This window comes from Haliotis rubra, unplaced genomic scaffold, assembly GCF_003918875.1.
Source record: "Haliotis rubra isolate DU_JTF1 unplaced genomic scaffold, ASM391887v1 Scf107, whole genome shotgun sequence".
NCBI lineage: Eukaryota > Metazoa > Mollusca > Gastropoda > Lepetellida > Haliotidae > Haliotis > Haliotis rubra.
The window spans coordinates 428,089-453,058 of NW_025764970.1; the positions used below are offsets into that span (position 1 = coordinate 428,089).

Here is a 24,970-nt window from a genome sequence, read left to right on the forward strand (position 1 = left end):
ATTCCGATAGTGGTTGAGTTGCCTGGTGCATGATGTGTTTGACCATCACACTGGAGGCCTGAGTTTGTGGGTGCAGTGTCTGACCTTGGCCATTGTTTGGAATGGATATTGCTAAATGATTCATAAACCATGCCCACAAGCTGGAGAGTAGTTTACTTCCTTCTCAAATTCTATTATCGACGATTTCTTTTTCAGTATTTTAAACGAAGTGTTCGCGGGTCGGACACAGCGTCCAAGAAGATGAAGATGCAGATCTGGAGCAGCGTTGTACGATTGTGTTGGTTGAGGGATCCAATCTTGTTCCAATGGATGACAACGGCTTCAGCGATCCATACGTCAAGTTTCAACTTGGAAAAGAAAAATATCGCAGCAAGGTAGTTATGTTTTCGTTAAGTCAGCGTGACATCATGACAAGGGGCAGCGGTGCACTGTTTGCCTATCACATCACAGATGCCAGAAGCCCATGGTCATGGTTTCAAATTGCAGATCTTATGACGTTTCTTTAAGCTCTGATATATTTGGGATTACAGTTTATCAGTAATGTAAAATTTCTAGGACTTTTTTTTTGGTTTGGGTCCTATTCTTTGAACCCACATTCTCAGAGTAAGGCCCAAAGGTGCAATATTTATATCTAAAAGGCACTGTATTCATAACTTTAGCAAAGTATGTGATCTCGACTATCATTTGTCAGACTTCCATTTTGTGGAAGCCACAGAACCTGAGTGGGCTAAATCATAGACTTTGGGTGATGGTGATATGGTGCCTTACTCTGTAGGTGTGGGTTGGAATCCCTGATGGAACTCAACTAACACTAGACTGGTAGACTCTGTTATCTGAGAAAATATAACATATCTCGCCAGCACCATGCAAAGCTTGTGTGTTTCATGAAAGACCTAAGACCTTCATCATGTGCTGCTTTCCTTACACACTGTCATATTTCTGATGTTCTGTTCAAAGCAGCGCATGAACAAACTGGCTCACACACCCTGCTAATATTTATCACATAGGAGAAATTATCAATTTAGTTGAATACTTTCTACAGGATGTGCCTCACACACACTAACAGTGGAGTGTAAAGTTGACATGGTGAATAATAACAGTTGATCTGATTATCAATATGTGTTATATTCTAGTTGATTGAATTATGGTATTATAAAGTGATTAATCAAACCTGACTGATTGAGTGGTAAACATATGGGACACTGATAGAGTTAAATTCAACAGTTGCTATCTGATCGATATCGGCCAGATCTCACATTGAAAGCAAGGTCATTTGATGAATTGATCCAAAACAAAACAATTAGAAAAAGATGTTATTTCATGTAGAAGGGATGGTTTTGTTTCAGATAGACTAAGCTGCTGACGGATTTGGGGAAAATTAAATATGCATTGCATATTTAAGTCATTGAGTATGATTTTTTTAAAGTACAATTTGGGTGTTTGAAGACATAAGGAAAATGACAGAACATTCCAGATGTTCTTTATGCTTCAGGGATGAATCAGAAACTGGATTATCCTACAATTTGGTTTTCAATTCTTAAATCCTGAAGTGCAACGTATTAACTGTTAAATGGTTATATTGTAATTCTACTGTTTAGAAGAACTCATTGTTACATGTAGGGATTATGCTACTGTTTAGAAGAACTCATTGTTACATGTAGGGATTATGCTACTGTTTAGAAGAACTCATTGTTACATGTAGGGATTATGCTACTGTTTAGAAGAACTCATTGTTACATGTAGGGATTATGCTACTGTTTAGAAGAACTCATTGTTACATGTAGGGATTATGCTACTGTTTAGAAGAACTCATTGTTACATGTAGGGATTATGCTACTGTTTAGAAGAACTCATTGTTACATGTAGGGATTATGCTACTGTTTAGAAGAACTCATTGTTACATGTAGGGATTATGCTACTGTTTAGAAGAGCTCATTGTTACATGTAGGGATTATGTTACTGTTCAGAAGAACACATTGTTACATGTAGGGATTATGCTACTGTTCAGAAGAGCTCATTGTTACATGTAGGGATTATGTTACTGTTTAGAAGAACTCATTGTTACATGTAGGGATTATGCTACTGTTTAGAAGAACTCATTGTTACATGTAGGGATTATGCTACTGTTTAGAAGAACTCATTGTTACATGTAGGGATTATGCTACTGTTTAGAAGAGCTCATTGTTACATGTAGGGATTATGCTACTGTTTAGAAGAGCTCATTGTTACATGTAGGGATTATGCTACTGTTCAGAAGAACTCATTGTTACATGTAGGGATTATGCTACTGTTCAGAAGAACTCATTGTTACATGTAGGGATTATGCTACTGTTTAGAAGAGCTCATTGTTACATGTAGGGATTATGCTACTGTTTAGAAGAGCTCATTGTTACATGTAGGGATTATGCTACTGTTCAGAAGAACTCATTGTTACATGTAGGGATTATGCTACTGTTTAGAAGAGCTCATTGTTACATGTAGGGATTATGCTACTGTTTAGAAGAACTCAGTGTTACATGTAGGGATTATGTTACTGTTTAGAAGAACTCATTGTTACATGTTGGGATTATGCTACTGTTTAGAAGAACTCATTGTTACATGTTGGGATTATGTTACTGTTTAGAAGAACTCATTGTTACATGTAGGGATTATGTTACTGTTTAGAAGAACTCATTGTTACATGTAGGGATTATGCTACTGTTTAGAAGAACTCATTGTTACATGTAGGGATTATGCTACTGTTTAGAAGAACTCATTGTTACATGTAGGGATTATGCTACTGTTTAGAAGAGAACTCATTGTTACATGTAGGGATTATGCTACTGTTTAGAAGAACTCATTGTTACATGTAGGGATTATGCTACTGTTTAGAAGAACTCATTGTTACATGTAGGGATTATGCTACTGTTTAGAAGAACTCATTGTTACATGTAGGGATTATGCTACTGTTTAGAAGAACTCATTGTTACATGTAGGGATTATATGCTACTGTTTAGAAGAACTCATTGTTACATGTAGGGATTATGCTACTGTTTAGAAGAACTCATTGTTACATGTAGGGATTATGCTACTGTTTAGAAGAACTCATTGTTACATGTAGGGATTATGCTGCTGTTTAGAAGACTCATTGTTACATGTAGGGATTATGCTACTGTTTAGAAGAACTCATTGTTACATGTAGGGATTATGCTACTGTTTAGAAGAGCTCATTGTTACATGTAGGGATTATGCTGTCTGTTTAGAAGTACTCATTGTTACATGTAGGGATTATGCTGTTCAGAAAGCTCAAACTTGATGGTGTATGCAGGGATTATGCTGCTGTTTAGAAGAGCTCATTGTTTCATGTAGGGATTATGGATCAGATTAAGTGTCCAGTACCTCAAGCTGGTCATAAAAACTTGATGGTGTAGCAGTTACTTGCTTGTCTTGATGAAGACCTGGGTTCAGTTACGACCATGTGTATGAACCTGATATGCCTGTAGTGACATTCCTGACATTGCTATCTGTGTTTTCTGTACTGCCGAAAGCATGTCATCCCCTGAACTCTGAACTGTGAAAGTTTTCTTTTAGTCTTCTATTAAACCAGTGAAAAATGTGTATGATCTCAAGATGTATTTGTTTTCAGTTTAAATCAAAGACATTGAACCCCAAGTGGTTGGAGCAATTTGATCTACGCATGTATGATGACCAGACGAGTCAACTTGAGATGACAGTGTTTGACCATGATGTCACAGGGAAGGACGACTTCATGGGAAGGTGAGTTGTTTGACCTTGTTTGACCATGATGTCACGGGGAATGATGACTTCATGGGAAGGTGAGTTGTTTGACCACAATGTCACAGGGAAGAACGACCTCATGGGAACGTCAGTTGTATGACCTTGTGTGACCATCATGTCACATGGGAAGAATGACTTCATGGGAAGGTGAGTTGTTTGACCGTGACTTCACAGGGAAGGAGGACTTTATAGGAAGGCAGGTGAGTTGTGAAGAATATACTGTTTGACATTTGATATTTAAATGACAAAGTTTTTGGACTCATGCTGCAAATATAATCAAATATATAAACAAAAATTGAAAACATTCTCTAGTGGAACAAAACTATTTGTAGAAGTGGAATATTGTCCATGGTGTCCGTTTCATTGTGCCAGCAGCTGGACCATGCGTATGGACATCTTTTATTCATAAAATCATTAAGACACACTATGCAGTAGTCACTGATAGTTTTTTAGAATGTCCCTTGAGCATGTCCAGGATAGAAACCATCCTCCCCAAGCTAATATCACCAATATTGCAATATATCGACCGCACAAGGGATGAAATCAGTCTGGACTTTAACATTAACTCAAATGCCAAGGGACAAATCCTTTCTGAGGACGGATAAATTCTATGAACTTTTGATAAAATGCCAACAAACACTGGAAAATGAAGTCTTGATTAAATGTGTTGGGTGTTTTATTGATGTTTGCATAACCTGGCCGAGGCAGGATAACTGGATAACCTATAGGCAAGGAAGGGACGACAATATTACTGATGAGTCTCAGAAGTTTTTAACTTTTCATATATAAAATATCTGGGCTTCTAACCAGATTGAAAACAAACATATAGGATGGTTACACATTGCTTACACAATCATGAAATGTTTTGAATATTTGAAAATGAATTAGCACATTTTCAGTAGAGAATGTCTTGCTTTTATAAATCCAATCAACGTTATCTGTTACATGGAAACAATGATATGCTAAGAATCTTGATTGATCATGCATTGATAATTAATATACCAGTTCATACAACAATGCCTAAATTGCAATAATATGTACTGGACACGTTGCAGACAACCTAAATCTGTCATGTTACTATAGAAATGCACTTACAGATAAGTAGAAGTAACATGAGTTGCTAGTTGCTAGTTGTTTCTCATAGTTATACACTGTAGAAACATGTTGAAATATTTAGATGTGTCAGCTTCTATGTACACATCTATTACATTTTTCAACATTTTGGTTGGAAACAAAGGCAAGGGTGTAGGTAAATAGTTTGTTTTCTTCACAGAGCTGTGATTGACCTGGCGAAGCTGGAAAGGGAGGCTACTCATACAATCTGCCAGAACCTGGAGGATGGTGCGGGAATGGTCCGGTTGTTGTTGACGATCAGTGGCACTGCAGGCAGTGAGACCATCACCGATCTGGCCAACTACACACCCAACCCACGTGAAAGAGAAGAGAGAGTCAGAAACTATGTACGATCTTTAACAGTTCATATACAAACAGGGGCTCCTTTCACGAAGCAACCTTTACTAAGGTTAACCTGAACTCCCATTCTTTAACATTGCACTAAGCTTACCTTAGTGACTTACAATCACCTTAGTGCTTTGTGAAAGGAGGCCCGTTCTCTCCAGTGATCTTACCAAATTCACAAATGCAGAACTTATATAAACATGATGACGATATAATGTAGAAATATATATTTATTTACTATCAGGGTCACAAATCAGTGGTCAAGGCTGTAAGTTCCTGGGTGAGATCCAATGATTTGTTTAGTGTGACTCCACATCTATCTTCGATGGTTTCTCCAGAGTTATTTATGTATTATACTACCACAGCTAAAACAGTCGTAAACCATTCCATGGAAATGGCTTTAGTGTGTAAGTATCAGCATGTATAAATATTTAAAAAGTGTTTTCCTGACCACTTGTCTCATCAACAGGGTCTCCTCAAGTCATTCAACAATATAAAAGATGTCGGCTGGCTTCAGGTCAAAGGTGAGTTATTCTGTACATATATAAGTAATGATATTAATGAATTCTCCATTACTGCTGCCTCAGCTGGTTTAGTCGGCTTCTCTTATAACAGATCAAGATTTCTTAAATGATATACCTCCAATATAACCTTGTTGAATTCGTCTGACCTCTGATATTATTGGATGACATTAAAGGTCAAGGTCACCAGGTGTCAAAACACTTTTGTAAATGATAACTTGAGTATGGCTCTTAAGAATAAACTCAAAACATGTGTCAAAACTCATGTGTCATGTTTGTGTCAGAAAACATGATCACTTTGAAGGTTCATTCAATCATGAAATGACTTACAAATATTTTATGGTAGCAGTGTCATATTAAGGCTTCATATTTTTTACAAAACCTATGATACTTTGCATCTCTGATCTCAAGGATGAAGTCCCAGTCGCATCACTTTTGGGGGACCTTCATATTAGGGGAATGTTCCTTGAGGTCAAGTTAAAGAAAATGGTTAATATTTAATAAAAATTTCAGAATATTTGCTGAAAATCAAAAGCTTTTAAAGTGAAGATGGATTCAAAGTTACTGATTCAAACACCCTGCATCTTGATGTGTCAGATGTCAAGGCCACTTGGGAGGCCATTCACTAATGAAATGACTTGCAAATAGTTTCATTCAGGAAGTATTGTCAGCATATAATTCAGATTTCAGCTAGTTTGCTATAAGAAATATTCTTGTTTGCTATTTGTGTTTTGAATTTTATGAAACTTTATACACATGATCCTCCAGGTTTTTAGTCTTGATTATTTTGAGGCTTGAGGCATAGTGTTTTCTGAAGTCACCTGTCACCTCATGTGGCAGAGGTCAAAACGGTTTATGATTTGTGTTCCGGAAGGGTCCATTCAAGAAAAGACGGCATATTTTTAGCCTCATTCTTGCTCCATATGGCATTATCCAGATAGAAGCACCTCCGTACAGGGATACTACTCGTACTGGACGTGTGTATGGAGTTGTGTCCTCTCAATGGGAGGATGCTCTCATTGTGTGTTCAGAGGCCATGTTTGTCCTAATTATGATGTTGGGTTGTCCTCTGGAGTGTCACCAGTGTTAACATGTTTGTCCTAATTATGATGTTGGGTTGTCCTCTGGAGTGTCACCAGTGTTAACATGTTTGTCCAAATTATGATGTTGGGTTGTTCTCTGGAGTGTCACCAGTGTTAACATGTTTGCCCAAATTATGATGTTGGGTTGTCCTCTGGAGTGTCACCAGTGTTAACATGTTTGTCCTACTTTCGTCACACATTATGTTTCTTTCAGTGGCAGTTTAGAATCTGTGGTATCAAAACAGTACAGACTGCAGGTGTAGGTATCACTGATGATCAGTTCTCAGTGGAACTAGTTACTCCTAGAACAAATATTGTATTATATTGTATGAATGTATACATGGTAAGAAGAATTACCTTAGACCAAACTAGTACAAAGGGAAATTTTCACTACTGGAAGAGACACTATTTTAGACATGTTTTTTATCAAGCAAGTACCAAAATGTGAAATGGAAAAAGAAAAGTTGAGGGCCTCATGTTAAATGGTCCTGTGACATGGCATAAATATTTGTAAAAACAGATGAAAATGGTTTTAAAATGTATTTATTTCAGTGTTCAAGGCCCAGGGTTTACGAGCAGCAGACTTTGGTGGCCAGAGTGATCCGTTCTGTGTGCTGGAGCTGGTCAACTCAAGGCTGCAGACTCACACTGAGTATAAAACACTCAACCCACAGTGGAACAAGATCTTTACATTGTAAGTCTGCTACTCCCATATCCACACAGTGTTAGCCAGAAGCTGTTGACAATCAGTGGACAATATAACTTCTCTGAGAGGCATTTAGAAGTCAATCAGAAGGATAACAATATATGGATGAACAACTTCTTTAACTGCTGCGTGATGTGTTTCGGTGTAGGTTCTAACACCGTTACCAAGCAAGTGATCAGTATTTGACAGTATGTTGTTCATCTATATGTTGAGTGGTTCACTCTTGCATTGGCTTTACATGCAGTTTTCTAAAGATGTTCAGTGAAAATATGTCTTGATATTTTCTGTATATTACCTATATGTGTGTGATGTTATTACCTATATGTGTGTGATGTTATTACCTATATGTGTGTGATGTTATTACCTATATGTGTGTGATGTTATTACCCATGTGTGTGATGTTATTACCTATATGTGTGTGATGTTATTACCCATGTGTGTGATGTTATTACCTATATGTGTTTGATGTTATTACCTATATGTATGTGATGTTATTACCTATATGTGTGTGATGTTATTACCCATGTGTGTGATGTTATTACCTATATGTGTGTGATGTTATTACCCATGTGTGCTTCTGTGGGAATATGGTGGATTATGATCTCTATTTATGACATGTCATCTTCAAGATGGCAACATATTAACAAACTGTGGTTGATCTCTTATTTGCCAGCAATGTGAAGGACATCCATTCCATGCTGGAAGTGTCGGTCTGGGACGAGGATCGGGACAAGAAAGTGGAGTTCCTGGGAAAACTGTCCATTCCCCTATTGAGGGTAAGTGTAAGGCTGTCTAGCCACCCTAGTACTGAGGTTGTGGGTAGGGCTGACTAGCCATCCTCATACTGAAGGTAACTGTAGGGCTGACTAGCCATCCCGATACTGAGGTGAGTGTAGGGCTGACTAACCATCCCGATACTGAGGTTGAGTGTAGGGCTGACTAGCCATCCCAATATGGAGGGTAGGTGTTGGGCTGACTTACCATCCCAATACTGAGGGTAAGTGTAGGGCTGACTAGCCACTCTAGTACTGAGGTTGTGGGTAGGGCTGACTAGCCATCCTGATACTGAGGGTAAGTGTAGGACTGACTAGCTACTCTAGTACTGAGGTTGTGGGTAGGGCTGATTAGCCATCCTGATACTGAAGGTAAGTGTAGGGCTGACTAACCATCCCGATACTGAGGTTGAGTGTAGGGCTGACTAGCCATCCCGATACTGAGGTTGAGTGTAGGGCTGACTAGCCATCCCAATACTGAGGTTGAGTGTAGGGCTGACTAGCCATCCTGATACTGAGGTTGAGTGTAGGGCTGACTAGCCATCCCGATACTGAGGTTGAGTGTAGGGCTGACTAGCCATCATGACATTGAGGTTAAGTATAATACTGACTAGCCGTCCCAATGATGTACATACACACTGTGGGACTTAGAGCTGACAATGGGATCATGTTACTTGACTGATTGTTTTCAGATAAAGAATGGAGAGCGTCGGTGGTATGCACTCAAAGACAAGAAACTTATTCACAGGGGAAAAGGTGCTGTTCTGTTGGAGATGGATTTGATCTTCAATCATGTGAGTCATCAAGCTGCCAAATACATTTGTGCAACATACGATATAAACCGCGTTTTACTTAAGACATGAGCTTGTGTATGTAACAACATACGATATAAACAGCGTTTTACTTAAGACATGAGCTTGTGTATGTAACAACATACGATATAAACAGCGTTTTACTTAAGACATGAGCTTGTGTATGTAACAACATACGATATAAACAGCGTTTTACTTAAGACATGAGCTTGTGTATGTAACAACATACGATATAAACAGCGTTTTACTTAAGACATGAGCTTGTGTATGTAACAACACGCTACTTGAGGGGCAGTGGAGTAGCCAAGTGTTTGACGCTGAAGACCAGTGGTTTCAATTCCCCACATGGGTACAATGTGTGAAGCCCATTTTTGGTGTCCCTCTGTGATATTGCTGGAATATTGCTAAAGGCGGCGTAAAACCATCCTCACTAACTCACTCATGACTAATTCATGTTTGATGACTTATGGTTCATATTCTTTCCTGATTTGCTGTGAGAGACTTTTCAAAAATGTCTATCGCTGAGTTTTGAGGTAGCATAACGAAACCTGCTCAGTTCTCAACTTGGTTACAATTGTTGAAGTTCATTTCATGTACAGATGCAAACTTGTAACTGCAACACTGCCACAATAGCAATGTAACACCCGGCTATTATTAAAGCTGTATTGTGGTGTATATCAACAGACAAAGTCAGCGGTCAGAACGGTGAATCCTCGAGAGGAGAAGTATATGCAGCCAGAGCAGAAATTCAAAATATCAGTAAAAATATCAGTAAGTGTGATCAGTAAGTGTGATGATCATGGCAAATGTTTTAAAATTGTCATACAGCCATCCAATAATGATGTTTCTCAACCAAAATAAGGATATTTTGTTTATGACTGTGTTCAGACTGGAGTGTGCTTGAGAAAATGCAAATTGATTAAATTTAGCCAAGAATTTTCTTTGACATTAAACTGCCTGTGAACTAACTTTTAGTCCCAAACATATGACTCTTTTAAGAATATATACTTTTAATGAAAAAAGGAAATAGAATCCAATTTGTGCTCAGAACAATGTGTAATTTTCATGTTGGCAATCTAAATTTGCCAAATCATTCCAGACTATATTTGGATTCATTTCTTATCTATTTTACTATTTAACCATTGAAAGTCAGCACCAGATCTGTGATTAACATGTTACATATGTAGATAATTTTGATCTACGATTTAAACATTGAAAGTCTGTACCAGATCTGTGATTACCAAGTTACATACCGTATGTAGAAAGTTTTGATCTACAATTTAAATATTGAAAGTCTGTTCCAGGTCTTTGATGAACGTGTTACATATGTAGATAATTTGGGTCTACAATTTAAATGATTTAAACTTTGAAAGTCTGTACCAGTTCTGTGATGAATGTGTTACATATGTAGATAATTTTGATCTATGATTTAAACATTGAAAGTCTGTACCAGTTCTTTGATGAATGTGTTACATCTGTAGATCATGAAGAGGAACATTGACCGAGTGTCTCAGATCATTTCATCCATGATGGAGGGTGGCCGCTTCTTACAGAGCTGCTTCAACTGGGAGTCCACCCCGAGGAGCATCACGGCCTTCATTGTAAGTCTCATTGTATACTTAATACACTCAGCAATATTCCAGCTATATGGTGGCCTCTTGTTCGCCTACAACTTGTTACAACAAGCACGTGTTGCTGAAGACCAACCAGGATGGGTCCACTAATACTACTGAGTACTGGCTGTACTACCCAGCAGTACTGAATACTAGACAATAGTACTCATACTGCCACATAGTACCAAGTAGCAGTCAGTACAGCTGTAATATAACGTAATTCTCAATACTGCCCAACACAGGCTGTTTCTTTCGGTTAGTGATAATTCATGCCATCAAGCCTCCATACATCGATACACACAAGGTTACTTGCCCCTTGCATGTTACGGTTAGAATTCAGGTTTTCTTGAAAGGCATTTAGAAGTTGGACAAACATGAATACATGACACGTTTTTATGGATAGCAAAAAGAATAAAATGAAGTTGTTATCCATCAAAACGTGTGATGTATTATTCAGGATTTAGAACTGGTATTGAGCATGTCATGCTTATTGAGAGGCCCCTGCAGGATTGTTGTCAGCCTGGCTGATGTGGTTGAAGTTATTTCATTGTATCCTAATTGCAAGTATGGATATTTATGATCTCAAAAAATGTTTTGTCTGATGAAGACATGTATCACCTTCATATAGCTGAACAAACTACCAAAGACAAGGGGTGGTGGGGTAGCCTAGTGGTTAAAGCGTTCGCTCATCACCCTGAAGACCCGTGTTCAATTCCCCACATGGGCACAATGTGTGATGCCCATTTCTGGTGTCTCCCGCAGTGATATTGCTGGAATATTGCTAAAATTGGCGTAAAACTAAACTCACCCACTTCCAAAAACAATGTCCTTCCATGCCTCCTTTCGTCCGTTGGATATGCTGGAAGCCAGAGGTTACAGGTTTCATTCTTGGTTTGGACTTGTTATGTTTGAGGTTTGTCAGCACAATACCCATTGTGTCAGCACAATACCCATCCTTGTAGGTTCACCGAAATGGTAAACACCTGTGAAATGTTCCAGGTGACATGCCTTGATATACCTGTGACACTGTTCCAGCCTTTCCTGCCACATTAACCTGACATGCCTCACTCACTATCACTCACTCACTGTTGCAAGCAGTACTGAACTCCACTCACTCACTCACTCACTCCTGTGATTCAGGTGTACCTAGTGGTGGTGTGGAACTTCGAACTCTACATGCTGCCCATCACACTCCTCATCGTATTCCTTAAGAATCTGGTCATTGCTCAAATACTTGGCGCTTTCAAGAAGGAACAAGTTGAAGACGTGAGTACAGACAACTTCAATATCACATTACATCGTTATCTTGTAGCAACATCATTGTCATTATCTTGTTGCAACATCACATGGCATTATTTTGTTGCAACATTATATACCCTTATGTTGTTGCAACATTACATCATGATCTTGTTGCAACATCATTGTCATTATCATATTGCATATGACATCACATACATGTAATTTTCTTGTTGCAGCATTATAATTATATCCTTATCTTGTTGCAACATCACATGGCATCTATCTTGTTGTTGCATCACAGGACATTATGTTGCTGATTGGTGCTGATGGTAATGTCAGCTTCATCAGCAGGTTGACAGCCTTTTATCTATGACAAACTTGTTGATATCGCTACTTTGAAACCCTGATATTTGGGGAAATGCCATTTACATTGTGATTGCATCAGTATCAACTTTTTTAATAGAATTCTTGTATACGTGAGATCTCCAAAGGACTATCCAAAAAAAGTTCAAGGATTGCTGATGCGAAATAATATATTGATTCCCTCACTCAAACATTAGTAGGCTTACAGATGATCGGGTTCTATGTGTTAATATTTTCTGTCCAAGCAAATCTGATTAAAACTGATGTAACTCCACTTTATGTAAAGAGTAAATGTCTAAATATAGATCAGTCCTTTGTTATGCAGAGACACGGTTTGACCCATATCTCTAATTACAACCTCTTGGAGTGATGTGAAACGTTATATCATGGAACATTGCCCTCTCTCTTGTGAAACATTATGTGTCCATAATGATGAGAAAATCTCATATTGTTCTAACGTAATCACTTTATGGTTGTGGCATAAATCTTCTGAATCAGATCTGAGAGGATGTAAGCGAATTCTGGATAAGGGGAGGTAACCTAGTTGGATTCTTTTAACCTTGTTGAACAGTTTAGCTCTTAGATTGGTTACTTGTGGAATCAGTTAGTGCATACACCATGAAATATTACAATGTGAGATTGTCATCCAAATATTACAATGTGAGATTGTCATCCAAATATTACAATGTGAGATTGTCATCCAAATATTACAATGTGAGATTGTCATGCATTTGTGTAATTTATATTTATTTCCATATTTAGGATTATGTCGATGAAGATGACGATGATGATGATGACGATAAAGAAAAGGTACGTTAAGATAAAGAGTAATGAGTCTGATTGCTTGAAATTAATAGGATATGATTTCCTTTTTCAGGATTTCAAGTTGTCCTTAACTCTAAGCAGAAGATTTTGTCATACAACTTAGTGCTTTATGAATTCAGCGTGTGAATGTTGGAAACAGTAATCCTCTTAGAGCTCTCTCATATCTTGTCAAGTTTAGTTAAAGCTGCTACCAATCTCTAGTGTAGTATGTAGACGGTATATACCAAGAACATGATTTTATGAATCAGGTGCAGTTGGAATTATAAGAATTAAAAATTAAAAATCATCCTTAAAACATACTTGATGACAAGATTATTACTTTATATTCATTGTGGCAAGTTTGTACAATGTCATGCCAGACTCTTGCTGTCTGTGAAAAAGATTATTAAAGCCAGTGGCCATGAAGTCTCTCCCTGTAGCCATGACTACCAAACTTGCCTTTGTATCTACTAGCCTCAGAATCCTAATTTGTGAACAAGTAAAACTCCAGTGATAGCAGTAGCACTTGTTTGCAAGTAGTGTTTGAGGGTTATAATTCTGTTCAACCAATGTTGATGTATGTTGAGAGAAGCAGCCTCAATATGGGATGTTTACCAGCATGTTAAGTAGGTCTTGTTGGCTCCTGATTCCTGAAACAATCAGTCTCATGGGTACTTCTTGTTGTACGTTGTACCTCTGTCTCACAAATAGCCAGGAAGAACTGGATGTCAGTGCCTCATCACTGCTATAGAACAAATGTTGAATAATGAGGTTCTGTTATAAACAACCCATTGTGAGTTGCCTTGATTCAGTTTGCTTCTATATGCTCTAAGTGTGATACAGAGACCATATACCTGGATGCTCTCTGGGGTCATAGGAACTTATTGTGTACATATCATGCTGTAATGGTGTACATATCATGCTGTAATGGTGTACATATCATGCTGTAATGGTGTACATATCATGCTGTAATGGTGTACATGTCATGCTGTAATGGTGTACATATCTCATGCTGTAATGGTGTATATATCATGCTGTAATGGTGTATATATCATGCTGTAATGGTGTATATATCATGCTGTAATGGTGCATAATGGTGTATCATAATCATATATCATGCTGTAATGGTGTATATATCATGCTGTAATGGTGTATATATCATGCTGTAATGGTGTATATATCATGCTGTAATGGTGTACATATCATGCTGTAATGGTGTACATATCATGCTGTAATGGTGTATATATCATGCTGTAATGGTGTATATATCATGCTGTAATGGTGTATATATCATGCTGTAATGGTGTACATATGCTGTAATGGTGTTTATTATATAGGTAGTATTTTTCCTGTACCACGATTGGTCAAAAGACCGTCACATGATTGACTACAAAACACGATATTGACTTGAGTTTTCTGATAAATTACGATATTGACTTGGGTAACTAAAAATAGACAAGGTCAGCCAATCAGATCACTCGGATAGATGGCACAGTGTGTGCATTAAAAGTTTATGTTAAAACCCGTTTCTCTTTCATTATATAATAAAACAATTATAGGCTCTTGTAGAGGTCGATATCGGTTTTATTGACTTGAGAAAAACAATATCGACCTTGCAAGCTCAGTCGATATTGTTTTACTCAGGTCAGTAAAAACCGATATCGACCTCTACAAGAGTCTATAATTGTATAATATATCATGCTGTAATGTTGTATATATCATGATGTAATGGTGTATATATCATGCTGTAATGGTGTATATATCATGCTGTAATGGTGTACATATCATGCTGTAATGGTGTATATATCATGCTGTAATGGTGTATATATCATGCATATGCTGTAATGGTGTATATATCATGTAATGGTGTATATATCATGCTGTAATGGGTGTATATATCATGCTGTAATGGTGTATATATATATATCATGCTGTAATGGTGTATATATCATGCTGTATATATCATGCTGTAATGGTAATGTATATATATCATGCTGTAATGGTGTATATATCATGCTGTAATGGTGTATATCATGCTGTAATGGTGTAATGTAATGGTGTATATATCATGCTGTAATGGTGTATATATCATGCTGTAATGGTGTATATATCATGCTGTAATGGTGTATATATCATGCTGTAATGGTGTACATATCATGCTGTAATGGTGTATATATCATGCTGTAATGGTGTATATATCATGCTGTAATGGTGTATATATCATGCTGTAATGGTGTACATATGCTGTAATGGTGTATATATCATGCTGTAATGGTGTATATATCATGCTGTAATGGTGTACATATGCTGTAATGGTGTATATATCATGCTGTAATGGTGTATATATCATGCTGTAATGGTGTATATATCATGCTGTAATGGTGTATATATCATGCTGTAATGGTGTATATATCATGCTGTAATGGTGTATATATCATGCTGTAATGGTGTATATATCATGCTGTAATGGTGTATATATCATGCTGTAATGGTGTATATATCATGCTGTAATGGTGTATATATCATGCTGTAATGGTGTATATATCATGCTGTAATGGTGTACATATCATGCTGTAATGGTGTATATATCATGCTGTAATGGTGTATATATCATGCTGTAATGGTGTATATATGCTGTAATGGTGTATATATCATGCTGTAATGGTGTATATATCATGCTGTAATGGTGTATATATCATGCTGTAATGGTGTATATATCATGCTGTAATGGTGTATATATCATGCTGTAATGGTGTATATATCATGCTGTAATGGTGTATATATCATGCTGTAATGGTGTATATATCATGCTGTAATGGTGTATATATCATGCTGTAATGGTGTATATATCATGCTGTAATGGTGTATATATCATGCTGTAATGGTGTACATATCATAATGGTGTATATATCATGCTGTAATGGTGTACACATCATGCTGTAATGGTGTATATATCATGCTGTAATGGTGTATATATCATGCTGTAATGGGTGTATATATCATGCTGTAATGGTGTACATATCATAATGGTGTATATATCATGCTGTAATGGTGTACATATCATGCTGTAATGGTGTATATATCATAATGGTGTTTATATCATGCTGATTTTTGTAAACATTTTTTAAAATGTATATAAGTACACTAGCTGTGGTGGCCATATTTCTGTGCTGCTCCTTTCAAATGATTTTGGTATTACCCTGCTGTTACACAATATGAGAATGATTTATAGGGAATAACATAGATAGTCACTGCAGATACAGAGCAGTACTGACTCCAGACTCACAAGCCAAGGAAATTACACAGTTGTCTAATGTCTGCCTGTTTTTATAACAGATCTGTGGTTAATATCTTTATCACTGCCTTTTTATTGTCAATTTATGTTTTTCTGCTGCACTTATATATTATACAAAAAACATAAAGTATGCACAATAATACTTTCATATTTGATTTTCTCTAAACACAGAAAAAGGTAAAAGTTTTAACTGGTATTTGGGTCCATTAATTCACATTTGCTGTGTTTGATTCTTTGCACCCTTCAGAGTGGTCCTCTTCTTGTTGTTTGAGGATATTTTATCCTTGTATGAAAGTTAAAAGTCTACAGTTTGCTCTGGCGTACATTAACATAGGACTACCTGTGGTTGTTCAGATCTGAACTTATTTACGTTTGGGGAGAGTTATTTTACAATTACTCTTGCTATTATTTTGATGATGTTAATGAAAGTCACGTGACAGGAGAGACATGGTGGTGACATAAAGTCACATGACAGGAGAGACATGGTGGTGACATAAAGTCACGTGACAGGAGAGACATGGTGGTGACATAAGTAGTTTTCTAGCCATTTTGATTCGTCATAATTCCCACTTGCTTTTAACCTTGGCCTAGTATTTTATAATGGGTTAATGGGTCTATATTTGTTGTATTTGGACTCCCAACATTTTTTTTTAATGTTGTTGAGAAAAGTATCTGGTTATAGTGAGTGAGTGAGTTTAGTTTTATGCCACACTCAGCAATATTCCAGCTGTATGGCTGAGGTCTGTAAATAATTGAGCCTGGACCAGACAATCCAGTGAGCAACAGCATGACCATTGATCAATTCTAACCCGGATCTTCATGGTTCGTATCTGGTTATACGTGTAGTAAATGTTGATATAAGGAGACATACTTCAGTTGTTGCACCTTCACCCTCATTGCCTTATTTAATGCCAGCTTTCCATCCGGCTAGTGTGATTCTATCAACCTCCTTGTGCGTGCATTTCTGTTTGCCAATCACAGTTAACACACCTCTTTCAACTCTTTTAAGTTAGGCTGCAAGAATTCAGCTTATTCTGCTTGGTTTTCAAGATTAATCTTTGCATTCTAAAGATAATGATAATGTTAAATACAGATTCAGAAAGCGGACATTCATAATTGCTAATATGTACATTCACAACTATGCAGAGGAATGTTGATGTGTCTTTTATCTATATAAATATTTGTTTGATATAAATGTACAGTTTCACAGCATGAAATATTATTAATCTATGTTTATATTCTGGTTTGACTTTTGTCAATAGTTAATCAAACTGTCATATACATGAGATAGTATTCATGATTTCACTGATTCTCCCCTCAGAGTGTGAAAAAAAGTGATCAAAAGGTACGTTACCATGGTAACAAGATGAACATATTGCCATCTTCCTGTCATCTTGATGGTTCAGTTGGTTGTAAACCAACAGAGCTTTATAAATGGTACAGATCTGTTATCCAGTTCATATGCAGGTTGATTAAGCAGAATGCAAACAAAATAGATGGAAGCAAAATTGACCTTCACTGCCTTCCATGACAGAGAGGAATGTTTGAGAGACCTTAATCAGTTTAATTACAGTCAGCTATTTAGGTCATCCTGAAAAAAACTCAAGATGAGTCCTTTTATGATACAATGGTCATGTATATCATTATTCCATGTATAGATATATTTACCTCTGCTTCATGATGACTGAGTCTGGTTTAATGGACAGTATTTCAGTTACATTCCGTAGGAGAAAATACTTAAATGGGAGTAAATCCATAAATGGTGAATAACGTTTGCAACAAAACTAAAACTCTCGAGCACGGGTATGTTGCTGACAAAACAAGGGATTCTAATCAGGGTAAATCAGGGACTTAAACCTGCAAAGATCCTGCACACCAAACTGTGGTGCCATAGACTCTGGTGCCACCCATGGTGCCTCCATGATCATTGGAGTAAACAGTTTACACTGGCTAAGTTACATAGGCAGAAAGGTCAATCCAACTTGATGTTCAGGATGACTGTCCAATGGAGTTTATTAAGACTTACCAGTAATTCATGAAGCTGAAGGTCTGCAACACCAGTTGAGCACAAATCCTGTAAATGATTGGATGACAAGGAACCTCTCTGATCTGTGGGAATGTGTGAAATCCAGGGTATTTGGTATGGTTTGTAGATGTTGATTTTGCTTTTATGTTTGATTTTCATAGATGTTTATTCCAAGAAAATCGTTGAAATAAAAAAGTGATATAGAGGCCATAGTTAGTGCACAAGGATGCTTTCATCCAGTTTCTGTGTGTAACAGAAGTGGACATTGAAATGTAATAACCATTTCTAATATACCATGCCATTCCAAGAAAAGAAATATATTTTCTAGTCACAGAAATGACTGTCATGGTGAATTTGTTTAATGAAATTTAAGAATGGATGTTTTGAAGTAATTGTTTGAACGGCAGAAGTTGGTGACTATATGATGAAGCACATGACGTTATGGTTTTGAAGTAGGTCAACTGAGGATGAAAATATTCTTATGAGTTGATTATGGCCATGTGTTCTGACACAGTCTGCTGTGGTTATGATGAAGGTCACGGGGACTTTTGAGTTGGTTTTTGAAACTGGGGATGTATAGTTTTATTTTGAAGGTAAACTACTTTCTACCTGACTTTCTTGTACTGACATTGACCATTGCGTAGTTGAATGTTTGTCATGTTTTAATTATTTTATATGTCATGGACTCATAAAGAATTGCGATTAAAGATAATTGTAGAACTATATGATAATGCCTAGCTTGATGAAAAGGTGGTTGTTACAAACTGTTATTTGTAAAAAGTGGAAAATATGTTTCCGAGATATTTGTTTCTATGTGTTTTGAAACAATAAGGTATAGAACTTTCCATGGATGACCCCTGTAATGACTTTGTTCAAACTAATCTCATTGAAACCCGAGCTAGTATTTCTAACATTGATGTGACTTGAGACATATTTGACCTGTACACTTTGTTTAGTGCCCTGCCATCTGTTTCATTGAAGTGGGAATGTGTGATCTGATAAACAGTAACTGGTTGAAAATATATTTTTATGACTGGTTTTATCTCACAACATCTCCCTGGAATTTTGAAGCAGAAAGTTTTGTATATATGTCAACTGTTATTACTATGGCAACCACATGAACAGTGATATTTTAATCCCAAATGTCTTTAAGTATTTCTATATGTGCCAAAATGTATTTTTATCACATTTTTGTAATGACTTGTAAATAATTAATATTTCAAGACGAGTGGAGCTGTTGTGGGGTATTGGTCCTAGCGATTGTGTCTGTTCAGACACGTTTCAGAATTCTGGTTCTGAATGAGGCATGGCAACTCATCTTCTAAATAGTTTGCATCAACCTGTCATGTTCATTGAGTTTTGTTATGGTTTGCTTTATTTCCATTTTTTATATACTGAGAAATCATGTTGAAGGTGAGCTACAGGGCCGAAAAAACTATATCTTTTTGCATAATATCTAATTTATCTTATATGACCTAATCAACTCTAGAAGTAGCTATCTTTCAGTTAATATGTACCAAACTTGATTATCTCTGTTATATCAAATAGTTATGAAACACATACAGTATTTAAAAAAATTGAAAAAATATTGAAAATAATGTTTTAGAGATTTGTGAAAGCTTTCAAAGTATAGCATATAATTGGATAAATATATTGTTGTTTGATATTTTGAGATAAATGTTTAGCGTATTATCATGCTTGTTTACCCATGTTTTATTACAATGTTTTTATTCCGTTTAGTATTATATGAGGTAACCAGATTGTCAGCTATCCAACAATGATCACCTTCTAGCCATTCCTGTTACTAGTCGACTAGCTCATATTCCAGTAACCTTCTGGGGTTTAGCTTCCTGTACAAGATTATTGTGTGTGGAAACATATTATCTGTGACCTGTGTGTGTGTCTTCACTACAAGTCTAACATGTCTGTGACTATCCACTTCCAACTAAATCATCAATGCTTCACAAGTCTGTATTTATACTTTACAGTCCCTTACAGACCGTGAATACATCCACCTCTCTGTAGTGTAGTTCCTGTTTAAAACCAACCAATCAAAATAAAGCCTGCTTATCGGGAGAGGGAAAGCAGGGAGTGCTCTGACCAATCAGCTCTCAGACTACATCACTAATGTTTATAGTACATATAACCTTGCGGACATCTAATGAACACATTCTTCAATGCCAGCCATCAGTAGGGTTCAAACAAAAGTAGTTTGTTTGTTTTTTACGTACATAAAAATAATCTATATTTTGTTCGTTAAGATTATCTGGTATAGAGATACCATCTGCTTAGTCCATGAGTACATGTCATGAGTAAGTATCACAAGTACATGTCTTCCTGAACTTCATTTGTCTAAGACAAGCAGACTAATGTTAATTTTAAGCTCTCATTTTATTATGTAAGGTATACACAGACATATGTCACATTTACACAGTATTGCACATGTGTTCACTGGTGATTGAGGAATGTGGATACCCGTGAAGCACTGATGATTCACTTGCATATGTAGGACTTGGATCTATGGCAGATTGTTGCGACAGTGATATGCTGTATATGACATTGTTTAGATGCTATTTAATATTCAATATTTGCATTCGAGCAGTGATGTATATGCATCAACATGATGTTATATACTGTTCAAAATATGTTAAGGAACACCTATGTTTTTCCATGTGACCCTGGTTTATGTGTAGATTTAAGTATTTAAAATCAGATGTGCTTTTACTTCTTTTGAATAGTACACACCAGTTCACAAATGACACTGTCAGACACAAAACTATGTTGCGCCATGGATCTGAGTGTTACGTGTGTATGCACCACTTTACTCTCTGTCTCCCAGCAATACCTGTGACTGATGTGATGTGATGTTGTGTTCTCCAGGAGGAGAAGAAGAGTTTCAAGGAGAAGCTACAGGCCATCCAGGAGGTGTGTCTGCAGGTGCAGCAGGGCATGGACATGGTGGCCTCATTGGGGGAGAAGGTGAAAAAGTCAGTACTGCGTTATAATCTCTTTCTCAATAATTCTTTCTGTATAGTTATCAAACATATTTAACTTTTAAAGTAACTTGAATATTTTGCAGTGATAACTTGATTTCAAATCTTTGTGCTATGGATTGATTGCGAGTATCAGCGGTTCTTTTCATTTATCTTCATTCCAGCACATTCAACTGGACGGTTCCCTGGTTGTCGGGACTAGCTGTAATCATCCTCGCTGTTGGAACTATTGTGTTATATCTGTTACCCCTCCGGCTCCTTCTCCTAGCCTGGGGTGAGTACCTTGTGTTGAACTAGCTTACTGAAAGTACCTAGAACCCCTCTGGCTCCTTCTCCTAGCCTGGGGTGAGTACCTTGTGTTGAACTAGCTTACTGAAAGTACCTAGAACCCCTGCGGCTCCTTCTCCTAGCCTGGGGTGAGTACCTTGTGTTGAACTAGCTACTGAAAGTACCTCTGGCTCCTTCTCCTAGCCTTGGGTGAGTACCTTGTGTTGAACTAGCTTACTGAAAGTACCTAGAACCTCTGGCTCCTTCTCCTAGCCTTGGGTGAGTACCTTGTGTTGAACCAGCTTACTGAAAGTACCTAGAACCCCTCTGGCTCCTTCTCCTAGCCTGGGGTGAGTACCTTGTGTTGAACTAGCTTACTGAAAGTACCTAGAACCCCTCCGGCTCCTTCTCCTAGCCTTGGGTGAGTACCTTGTGTTGAACCAGCTTACTGAAAGTACCTAGAACCCCTCCGGCTCCTTCTCCTAGCCTGGGGTGAGTACCTTGTGTTGAACCAGCTTACTGAAAGTACCTAGAACCCCTCCGGCACCTTCTCCTAGCCTGGGGTGAGTACCTTGTGTTGAACCAGCTTACTGAAAGTACCTAGAACCCCTCCGGCACCTTCTCCTAGCCTGGGGTGAGCTTGTGTTGAACCAGCTTACTGAAAGTCCTAGAAGCTCCTTCTCCTTGGGTGAGTACCTTGTGTTGAACCAGCTTACTGAAAGTACCTAGAACCCCTCCGGCTCCTTCTCCTAGCCTTGGGTGAGTACCTAGAACCCCCTCCGGCTCCTTCTCCTAGCCTTGGGGTGAGTACCTTGTGTTGAACCAGCTTACTGAAAGTACCTAGAACCCCTCCGGCACCTTCTCCTAGCCTGGGGGGAGTACCTTGTGTTGAACTAGCTTACTGAAAGTACCTAGAACCCCTCCGGCTCCATATCCTAGCCTGGGGTGAGTACCTTGTGTTGAACCAGCTTACTGAAAGTATGTACCGGTAAGAATAATTTATATTTCGTTCGTTAAGATTATCTGGTATAGAGATACCATCAACTTAGTGGTAAAAGTCCATGAGTAAATGTCACAAGTAAATGTCTCCGGCTCCTTCTCCTAGCCTGGGATGAGTACTTTGTGTTGTACGAGCTATCACTATCCAAGCATGAGTACATGTCTAGGGAGTATCTAATACCTCCTTGGTCCAATACTGGTATTCTCATCAAACATTGGCAATGTATTGACCTAAGCATACAACAGAAAAATATCCAACTATAATTGATTGTAATTCTTCTGTCCAGGTATTAACAAGTTCACCAAGAAGCTGAGAAAGCCAAATGCAATATCCAATAATGAGTTGCTGGACTACCTGTCTCGGGTTCCCTCTGACAGTGAACTGGTAGGTGGTGACACTCACAGTACACCCACACAGACATAGCATACATACATATATGTAATCTCCTCACCTCCTGGTTTTATTCAGACACTCGTTTCCAGCTTAGCACTATATTACCTGAGATGTTGGTTCAACCACTGCTGTCTCTGATTTGAATAGCAAAATTTCTCGTACATGCCTTTGTAGAACATGGGATGATACAGCATGCCTTGATGTAACATGCCATGATATAGCATGTCTTGATATGCCTAAACATAACATGCCATGATATAACATGCATTGTTATAACATGTCATGATACAATGTGTCAATAACATGCATTGTTATAGCATGCCATGGCATAGCACGCATTGACATAACATGCCATGATAGAGCATGCCTTGATATAACACACAATGATAGAGCATGCCTTGATATAACACACAATGATAGAGCATGCCTTGATATAACATGCCATGATACAATTCACCTTACTATAATGTTCTTTGATATAAAATGCCTCTGTTTATCTTGCCTTGATAAGATATTCCAGGATATACCAAGTCCTGTCCAAGATATTACATGTCTTGAAGATTCTGTTCAAATACACACATGCTGAAGCTGCTGCTGATGTACAAGGATTTTACCAATTCTCTCTTCTGCTCTTTCAGCTGCAATACCGTGAATATCGTCCAGATCTAGGAGGGACAACCATTAGCAAGAAAAAACGCCAATAACAGCAGGATGTCCTTGTGACATCAGACACGTGCCTTCCTCATTTGCATACTCAATTGTGATTGGACCATGTGATACATGCTGCCATATCGTTGCATGATCGCTTCACTTACTTCACGAAATCCATGTTGGCCAGTCTTTCAACCTAGAATTGTTATGTATCATATCCGTTGTTAGTGTGACCTCAGTGGCTGACAACTTTGTTGAAGCCTTTGATAATTTCTTCACATGGAGATCTGGAGTAGGTGACTTGGACTTGTCAGTAGTAAGGCTCCATTTTATAGACTGGTGCCCTACTTAATTTGGACCAAGCTCTTCTTCCTTCAGATGGAGACGGCCAGCCTGATGGGACCAACCACTTCTTCAATATAGTCTACGTGATATTTTACATGTCTCTTATCTCTGGTTCTGTAATAGACGTTGATATGTGACTCAACTTTTGATAGGGATAATAGACGAGTAAATTCTAGTCCAGTAATTAGTTTATTCTGTGAATGAGAGAAGTATCCTCATGAAAAGTTGAGCAGTATGTAACAAAGAAGCCATTCACTAGTCCACACCCCTCTACCAAATAGATAGCGCTTCCTGTTTAACAGAGCCTTCTGACCAGTATTGATGAATGGGGACACATGAGTCAACCAAACCTAATGCTCCATTTTGTCTCATTACCTAAGTCACCTGACAGTATACTTACACCAGTATCTAACAGATACGACTGTCTCAAGATAACAGGCATTTCTAGAGGAAATAACTGGCCTCTGGTTTATAAAGTATTACAGAAATAGTCAGCTGGAAGGTGGATGTCCCTCAAAATATTAAAAGGTTGGTTCCTAATGGGTTCTACTGAGCTGTTTCCTATGGGTGTCGCATTGTGCTATGTTACAGTGTCGCATTGTGCTATGTTACAGTGTCGCATTGTGCTATGTTACAGTGTCGCATTGTGCTATGTTACAGTGTCGCATTGTGCTATGTTACAGTGTCGCATTGTGCTATGTTACAGTGTCGCACTGTGCTATGTTACAGTGTCGCACTGTGCTATGTTACAGTGTCGCATTGAGCTATGTTACAGTGTCGCACTGTGCTATGTTACAGTGTCGCACTGTGTTATGTTACAGTGTCGCACTGTGCTATGTTACAGTGTCGCGC

General features: G+C 37.8%; 1 protein-coding gene and 1 long non-coding RNA gene across 3 annotated transcripts; both read left to right on the forward strand.

Moving 5' to 3' along the window:
• The first annotated feature begins 200 nt into the window (after positions 1-200).
• On the forward strand, positions 201-24,965 carry LOC124279411 (multiple C2 and transmembrane domain-containing protein 1-like). Of its 2 annotated transcripts, XM_046715235.1 has the most exons (16): positions 201-374; positions 3,626-3,756; positions 5,051-5,237; positions 5,705-5,759; positions 7,391-7,532; positions 8,218-8,320; positions 9,010-9,111; positions 9,814-9,888; positions 10,611-10,730; positions 11,883-12,008; positions 13,107-13,154; positions 16,615-16,620; positions 21,350-21,456; positions 21,627-21,736; positions 23,016-23,113; positions 23,761-24,965. In XM_046715235.1, the coding sequence occupies exons 1-16, from the start codon at positions 306-308 to the stop codon at positions 23,824-23,826; spliced, it is 1,545 nt and encodes a 514-aa protein (XP_046571191.1). In that variant the 5' UTR covers positions 201-305; the 3' UTR covers positions 23,827-24,965. The 2 variants fall into 2 exon arrangements, with proteins under 2 accessions (XP_046571191.1, XP_046571199.1); XM_046715243.1 differs by lacking the exon at positions 16,615-16,620.
• On the forward strand, positions 16,628-17,088 carry LOC124279441. Its single transcript, XR_006899375.1, has 2 exons — positions 16,628-16,906; positions 16,977-17,088. It is a non-coding gene; the product is annotated as an uncharacterized LOC124279441 (long non-coding RNA).
• Positions 24,966-24,970: the final 5 nt, after the last annotated feature.

Bases quoted from the DNA above. Each gene is read 5' to 3' on its own strand.
- LOC124279411 (XM_046715235.1), top strand. From the start codon at position 306: ATGGATGACAACGGCTTCAGCGATCCATACGTCAAGTTTCAACTTGGA. The intron at 7,533-8,217 runs GTAAGTCTGCTA...CTTATTTGCCAG, and splicing joins TGGAACAAGATCTTTACATT to CAATGTGAAGGACATCCATT. The intron at 9,112-9,813 runs GTGAGTCATCAA...GTATATCAACAG, and splicing joins TGGATTTGATCTTCAATCAT to ACAAAGTCAGCGGTCAGAAC.